The sequence below is a fragment of the Bison bison genome, unplaced genomic scaffold (assembly GCF_000754665.1).
Source record: "Bison bison bison isolate TAMUID 2011002044 unplaced genomic scaffold, Bison_UMD1.0 scf7180017864217, whole genome shotgun sequence".
Taxonomy (NCBI): Eukaryota; Metazoa; Chordata; class Mammalia; order Artiodactyla; family Bovidae; genus Bison; species Bison bison.
The window spans coordinates 4,567,607-4,575,363 of NW_011494789.1; the positions used below are offsets into that span (position 1 = coordinate 4,567,607).

A 7,757-nucleotide genomic window follows, 5' to 3' on the forward strand; every position below is an offset into this window, starting at 1 on the left:
ACAGGACAAAGAGGAATCCTGGAGAGGGTTGGGCCCCTGACCCTGAACAATGCCACCTCCCCCATCAATCCTGACCCCCAAAACAGTCATATAAGTTCATGGAGAATAATCTCATGCTTCATTCTCATTGAATCTTGTCATTCACAGCTAAGTTCCAGCATAAGGAGCAACCCCAAAGGACTGAGTCAAGTTAACCATCTTCCGTGGATACCCTTCTACATGGGCTCTTGCATACTGACCTCTCCCCTCCAGCCTCTGGATGCTGTTCCTGTCAGTTCATCCAGGGGTCACTTGACCAGGGTTGGCTATGGCACACATACCCTGGGACTCCCCACCTCCCTCCATGGAAAGAAAACTAGATCAAAGTAAGCCCCAGGGCCTGTGCTCATGGGCAAGGCCTCTTGTCCTGGACTCCTGAGGGCTGGTCCTGCTTGAGTGCCCAGAGACCCTCTGGCACTGTGCGAATGTTAGAGACTGCCTGGCCTTGGGAAATGCACACAAGCAGCTTCTGCTTTTGCAGTCAGCCCTGGGCTCATCCATGCCACACACCCCTAGGCCCCCAATGGCCTCCTGTCCTCTCATTCTAGTCTGTGCTGCCCACCACTCTGGTGCAGTTTTCTCTAAAGAGTGGCTTTTGTGTGTTACTCTTCACATGGGCAATCTCCAGTAGTTCTCTAGGGCCCCCACCAAAGTCATGCCTGTGCTGGGCTTTGGAGAACCTCCATGACCTCCCACTTTCTCCTTTCATCACCATCACAGGGGGCCTCCTCACTTTTTATATTTTTTTAAAAATTTTATTTATTTATTTTTGGCTGTGCTGGGTCTTTGTTGCAGCTCAGGCTTTTCTCTAGTTGTGGGGAGTGGACTTCTCACTGTGGTGGCTCTTCTTGCTGTGGAGTACAATAAGATCCAGCATCTTGTTGCTCTAGGGCACACGGGCTTCAGTAGTTGTGGCTCCTGGGTTAGTTGTTCCATGGTATGTGGGATATTCCCGGACCAGGGATCAAACCTGTGTCCGCGCTGGCAGGCGGATTCCCAACCACTGGACCACCAGGGAAGCCCTTCTCACTTTTAAAAATAAGCTTTGCCTCTGCAGTTTCCCCAGTCCAGAGCACCCTTTCCCCCTTCACTCAAGGATTCGAATCTCTTCCTTCTCCAGGGCCAGCCTACACTCGGCCTCCTCCAAGTGGCCTCAGGACACTGTGGATCTGAAGATCCAACTCTTTGTTTTCTAGAGGAGGAAATCACGGCCCAGAGACATTAGCTGACCTGCTGAGACGTCAAATCACTAGGTAGACTAGAAATCAATGTTTCCTCACCCTGCAGTAAAATACTTTTCGCTCTTCCCAGCTGAAGAAGGTGTGTCATCCTGGAGGGAAAGGGAACCTGGAAAGGGACAGGACTGTCCCTAAGTCCACTGGAGCTCCCGTTGTCCTTCCAGCCAGAAACACACAATTAAGTGCTTAATTATACACTGCTCTGCATTGTTATTTGAGTGTTTCCAAAGGAGATTGTAAGCCCCTTGAGGGCAGGGATCTTTCCCTGTGCCCTGGATCATGTTCCCTCCAAAGACCTTAGCACGGGGCACATGGAAGACATCACACCATGGGACTGGAACCTGGAAACTTTCATCTGCCAGAATAATTTTACCGTCTCCATTGCTGGCAGCAAACAAAACAGCATATGGTAGCCAAAGGGACTCTGCCCAGCGGCAAGTCCGGTTCCAAAGTTTTCACAGAGATGGAAGGAGGGTTTTGCTGGGAGTGCACAAAAAACCGTGGCTTTGGCAAAGATCCAAAGGGGACGAATAATGAGTTTCAGGCCCAATGGGCTTGCAGTTTCATTGCCTGCTGCTGCAGTCATAGGAAAGGCACCGATGGCTCTGGAGGACAAGCTGTGCAAGGGGTGGCAGAGGTCTTTGGTGCGCGCACCTGTCCTCCTCCTTCGCCCCTTTCGCAGCTCCTCTGGGCATCGCCTAATGTTTCTCCCGGCTCCATCCCTCTCTCACCCTGGAAGAGTACTTGGTCCACTGGAGGCCCCTTCAGGGGACTGTCTGAGCGTTATCCTGTCCAGGGCACTGGCATTGAGGCCCTGATGTTTAATGTGGACCTCAAAGGCACTGTGTTCCTTTATTCGACTCCCATGTCGCATAAACATTGTAGGCTGAGGTGCTGGTTTCCAGCCCCCCTGGAAAATCGCAGTACCAGGATTGGTGGAAGGGGCTTCGTGATGAGACAGGGACCTAGGGAACTGGAGAAACTGGTCTTGGTCTGGACAAGAAACATTTTTATTTCCCTTCTCTCTTTGTAGCCAAACTTGAAACCGTGTCTCTGGCAAAGCTGTTTGAATAGATTTACAGATTGGTGAGGCGCTCGGGGCATCTGGGGAAGGTTCACCGGTAGAAAGGTTGTACCAGCTCCACTTCCAGGGCGGCCTGGAGCCACCTGTGATTGGTGGACCCTGCTCGGCACATCTGAAGGGCTCCACACTCCCCTCCTCTCCTCTGAGGCCCGAGGCAGACTTGTGACAATACCTTCTCTGGCTTCCCAGTGGGTGGAGGTTGGTTAGGATCACTGGGTGAGAGGAAATGGCTGATGACGCCCACCCACCCCCTCACCCTCTGTCAGCCTGGGGGATGTGCCCTTTGTCCTCCCAAGTTGGCATTCGTGCATTCCACATTCTCTTCCCTTCCCTAAAACGGGGTGTGAGACATACAGCGCGCAGGGATCACATTATTTCCCACATTCATGAAGAGAAATCTTAGGTTCAGAGAGGGTGGCGTGGCCCTCACAGGGTCAGGTGAGTCACCTGTGACATGGCATCTCAGTAGCCAGGTGTCCCCAGCTCCTTCAGGGCCTCAGCTCTGGTGGTAGGAGGACCAAGGCCATGCAGGCTGGGTTAACCACTGGGGTGCTGCGGGTTCTGGGTCCTCTGGAGAGTGCTGGGAGGGCTGCTCAGAGAAGCCGAAGAGGGGGCATGGCCAGGGATGTCTCTGTCCCACCACTGAGATGGCACAGAGCAATTAAGGACCAATGAAGACAGACCGGCAGGATGGCATTCCAGGGCCCTCTCGCCCAGATCAGACTCAATTACTGGGTACAATTATATGCAGAAGTGCTGTGGGGTAGCTGCCTGCACATGCCATTTGAAGCTACTGGAGGAGATGCTTCTTTCTCTGACTCTAGTTACCCACTTTGGGACCCTGCCTTATAGACCCAACTACCCAACTAAAGCCTCCATCAGGGATGATGGAACTGGCTTCTAAGGGGAGACCATGTCTGATGTCAACATCTCTTTTGGGACATTCATCCCGGTTTATTCTCAAGAGACACCACACCCTTTGACTCTGGCCTCCAAGGCTCATGGACTTCCCTGGTGGCTCAGATGGTAAAGAATCTGCCTGCAAGTCAGGAGACCCAGGTTCGATCCATGGGTCGGGAAGATCCCTTGGAGAAGGGAATGGCAACCCACTCCAGTATTCTTGCCTGGAGAATCCCATGGACAGAGGAGACTAGCAGGCTATAGTTCATGGAGTTGCAAAGAGTCAGACATGATTAAGCGACTAACACTCTAAGGCTCATGGGTAGAGTTAAGGTCCCAACTTGCCCACAAATACTCGAACCATTCACTTCCACCCCAGAATTCACCCCAGTTTTGAATAATGGGAAGGTCTTACCTCGAGTTTTGTTTTCTTTGGGAGAGAGAGAGATGGTCCTTCCTTCCTGAAGATAGACGAAGAACTGGTAGCGATGTAAGCCACTGTGTGCTGGTGGGGAGGGAGGATGGTAGGCTATGGGAAGAAAAAGGAGAGAGGGTAGGCTCCATGTGCCCCAGTACACAGGGGCTCCTGGCTGCTCTGGGAAGGGGGCAAAGAGTCAGTCTTGGTCCTTTTCATGGTCCTCGCTGACTCTCCTGGGGTCCCAGCTGTGTGTGTGTGGGTGGGGGGAGGTCCACATACTGCAGACCTTCAGGCTTTATCTTGGGCAGAATCTCATCTTCAGTCACTTCATTTAAGAAGCGCACTGTTTGGGGTTGTGGGGGGAGGAGGAGGTGTGGGCAGGTTGAAGGTCTTGGGTGCTGGCTGGACTCTTGGGCCTTTCCGGACCAGTGGGTCTTGGTGTTGTCCCCTTTCCGCTTTGGTCTATCCTGATGGATTTCCTGCCTCAAGAGAAACCCCATCTTCCTCTGCGAGTGTGTTTGGCAGGGGATTTTTATTTATTTTCTCAGTATTTCCTTATGAACTCAATCCCCAAAGAAGCAAATTTCTTGGCTGGATCCGGAGGATCTGGAAGTGGTTACGGGGGTGGGTGGGACTCGGTTCAAAGGTTTGATCATGGAAGCTGTAAGATCTGGGTGCTTGGGGCACCGGGAGCTGACTCAGTCTCTTCCGGAGGAGAGTGCCCATCTCCCCTCCTTTTGCTCTTTGTGCGGGAGGCACTGTTTGTTGAGGGGGAGATGTGGAGTGGGGACATCTCTCATCCTTCCCCTAAGTTTATGCAGGGCCTCGGGGTTTTGCGGGTCAGACTCCTGCAGACTGTTCCAGCTGGGCCTCCTTCCAAGAGTGTGGTGCCTCTTTCCCACCCCTCTGCTCCCTTCATCTTTCTTTTCAAGGAACCAAGCATCTTCTGAGGGGTGGGTGGGGATGGAGTGTTTGCAAGGATGCTGCTAGTAGGATGGAGCATTGACATATGATGGCCACTTCCCTCTCCTGATTGTCAGTTAGACAAGAATCACTTGCTTCTCAGAGCGGTGGAAGCTTTCCTCCTGGTGCACTTCCGGCCTCTGGCATGCTCGCAGCCAGGGGAATTCCTGACTATTCATTCCTCCCTGGGTTTTTACATTGCAGAGCAGATGTGTGTGTGTGTGTGTGTGTGAACCCAGGGTCTGCCAGAAGTCATGTGAGTTGTGTGAACCAGGGTCTACACTGGGGTGGGTGTGGGTTTTGCAGGAACTGGTGCATGTGTGCCCAGGCTATTTTGGAGGGGCTCTGCAGTGTGTGCGTGTGGGTAAATTGACGCTTTTTTTTATACAAATACTGCTGTCCAGTGATGGATCTCAGTGGTTCTGTGCAGCTGGGAATTTGTCCTAGGGGGAGATGGAGATGGAAGCTCTTCTCACTAGGGTGTTCCTGAAGAAACTCTCCCTCCAAAAGTAGACCTGAGAGGCACGAGGAGGAAGACAATGGGACACATTTGTTGAGCTGCATCTTGGGGCCAGGCCCCAGCTAGGTGCTTTCCCATGTCACTAGTCACAAGTGTTAGTCGCTCAGTTGTGTCCGACTCTGTGACCCCGTGGACTGTAGCCTGCCAGGTTCCTCTCTGTCCATGGGATTCTCCAGTCAGGGATACTAGAGTGGGTTGTCGCATCCCCAGAATCCTCATCACGACTCGGGAAGGCGGGTATTATGGCTATTATCTAGATGAGGAAACTGGGGCTCTGAGTTGACAGTCAGTGGTGGAGCTGGGCTTTGTATCCAGGCCTGGCTGGTGCCCGAGTCTGTGTTGCTTCACCAAACCATGAAACTCAGTTGTTTTTTTTCTTGCTCAACCCTTTGCCAGGGGCCAGCTCATCCTTGGAGCAGTTGCTTCAAGCTGAGTGGTGGGCCTGCTCTTGCTGGCGGATCCCAGAGGGAAGGGAGGAGGGGAGCTGGTGGTGAGGATGGGGGTGGGAAGAAGAGGGGATTGGAGAAAAGGGAGGTCCATGCAGCTGCATAGTAGGGCTGGGAGAGAGCAGGGAGGGGACCAAGCCCATTTTGGGGGGCAGTTCTGGTTCCGGGTTCTGTCTCAGAAAAGCCCTGTAAGTTAACATAGGCTCCATCTCTTACTGGTTGTGTGACATGGGACAGGTGGGTCTATGCCTCAGTTTCCTCCTCTTTATAAAAGAGATGTTGATGGCAGTGACCTTAAAGGACAGTTGTGAAGATTAAATCAGAACGTCCAAGTGAACTCGGGGATCAGTGCTTCCCACACCGTGAAGCTGTATTGCTATGATGCTTGTCATTGCCCTGGCTGGGGGGAGGGGCCCTGGAGGGTGTCACTCACGCGATAACTCCTGGCCCTGAATCTTCCCTATCTTCATGTCGGAGCCCTGAAAATAAGAGATAGACACGGGCAAGGGTTACTCCCAGGGCAGCAGAAGACCACACCATCCACTCAGTCCCAGTAGGCTCTGCTGAGTTCTGTCTTTCTCTCTGAGAGAGCAGGATGGGAAAGGAGGAAGCAGTCTGACTGTCCTGGGGGATGCTGCTAGGACAGGCTGTGGGGTTTAGAATGGTGTCTCAGGGGGTCTGGGAGAGAGGACAGATACAGACATTGTTGGGGATGACCTGCTGGCAAGGCACGGACCCCCTGGTCTATGGAGAGCCTGAGAGGATCCTTCCGGAAGAGACATCCCCCCCTCACCCTCCGTGCTCCTAGGCTGAGCCCAGGATGCACCTCTAGGTCTGTGGGTCCTGTTAAATCTAGTGCCTGGGCTGACCATGCTCACTGCTTGCCCATCCTCTCAGGCTGTCTTTGGGACCTTCAGAATACTCTGCCAACGGCTGCCTGAGCAGCTAGCAGGGCAAGGGAGGGCCAGAGGAGGCTGGACCGCCTGATTCTGAGGCTCGAGGGGACTCAGTCCACCATGCTGGGTGGCTGGGACAGCCTCAGTTTTCCCCCTTCCCTTGCTCCCTTTCCCTTCCCCCTCCCCTCCACTCAGTGTCTGTGAGATAATGAGGTGATCCTGGGGGCGGGTGCTAATTACTGTTTGTGCAGGGCCGGGAGATGCTCAGATGAAAGGTGCTGGAGCGGGCCCCTGGGTCTGTGCCATGGCTCGGGGCCCCGGGCCATGCCAGAGAGTCCTGCGGCCCCTAGGTGTGGGGTTTTATAGCCTTAATGATGGTGATTAGTGTGGCTCTTCACTGGTTCTGCCAACACCTAACTGTGCCCTGGCCACCTTTCCACCCAGCCCTGCTGGTGCGGCCCCTGCTCCTTACCCGTGAGAGGAGGTAGGGGTGGGGTGGGGCAGGGGAGCATGCAATATTTCTCCTCAGGTCTCTGCGGAGCTTCTCAGAGTCTGAGTGACCCAAACCCCAGTGTGGTTTCCTTTTTACAAAAACGCAAGCCCCATTCCATTCCAGACCCCCCATCCCCTTCCTGTTCTCCCCTTTAGGCTGCAGTTTGTCCAAGTTTGTGCCAGAATATCCCTCTCCCTCCCCTCCCCCTGCTCCTCCGTGTCCAGCTAGGTCACCTGTGGTGGGAAGAAGGGGCAGGAGACTGCAGAAGGATGGAGCCCCGCTTTGAGCCCCACTCCCACTGTTTCCTGCATGTCTTTTGATGTCCTTGCCCTCAGCCTCAACCCATGTTGTTTGCTCAGTAGCACCCAGGTAGCCTTCTAATTCAGCCCCTCAGATGGACCCGAGCTCTGCTTACCCCCTCTCCCCCAGGATCAGGTCAGGCCTTATCTAGGGCTGGCTTGAGACCCTGGTGTGGCCAGCAGCTGAGGTGCTGGGGTGGCAGGATGTGTGGGGGAAATGGAGGCCCCTCCCCTGGATACTCTTCTCTCTCCCAGGAGAGGCGGGGAGGACCTGAGGCCTTCCAGTCGCTTTCTCCGAATAGCTCCCTGGCCTCTCTAGCAGGACTGAAAGGTGGGTGCTGAGGCCAGGGAAGCCCAGCCCAGCCTGGCCTCCCCCTCGTTCCCAGCCTCCCCCTCATTCCTTCCCAAGTCAGCCCGGCCAGTGGTTTGTTTAAACAAAACAATAGCAACCTAGGCCGGCT

The 7,757-nt window shown here is 54.0% G+C and overlaps 1 protein-coding gene across 2 annotated transcripts in view; it reads right to left on the reverse strand.

Moving 5' to 3' along the window:
- Positions 1–7,757, reverse strand: part of PEBP4 (phosphatidylethanolamine-binding protein 4) — a 221,879-nt gene that overhangs the window by 10,059 nt on the left and 204,063 nt on the right. For both annotated transcript variants that reach the window (XM_010845486.1, XM_010845487.1), the window contains 2 exons: positions 6,042–6,087; positions 3,677–3,790 (listed from right to left, as the gene is read on the reverse strand). In XM_010845486.1, coding sequence (XP_010843788.1) covers positions 3,677–3,790; positions 6,042–6,087 — 160 coding nt within the window. The remainder of the gene's footprint in view (positions 1–3,676; positions 3,791–6,041; positions 6,088–7,757) is intronic.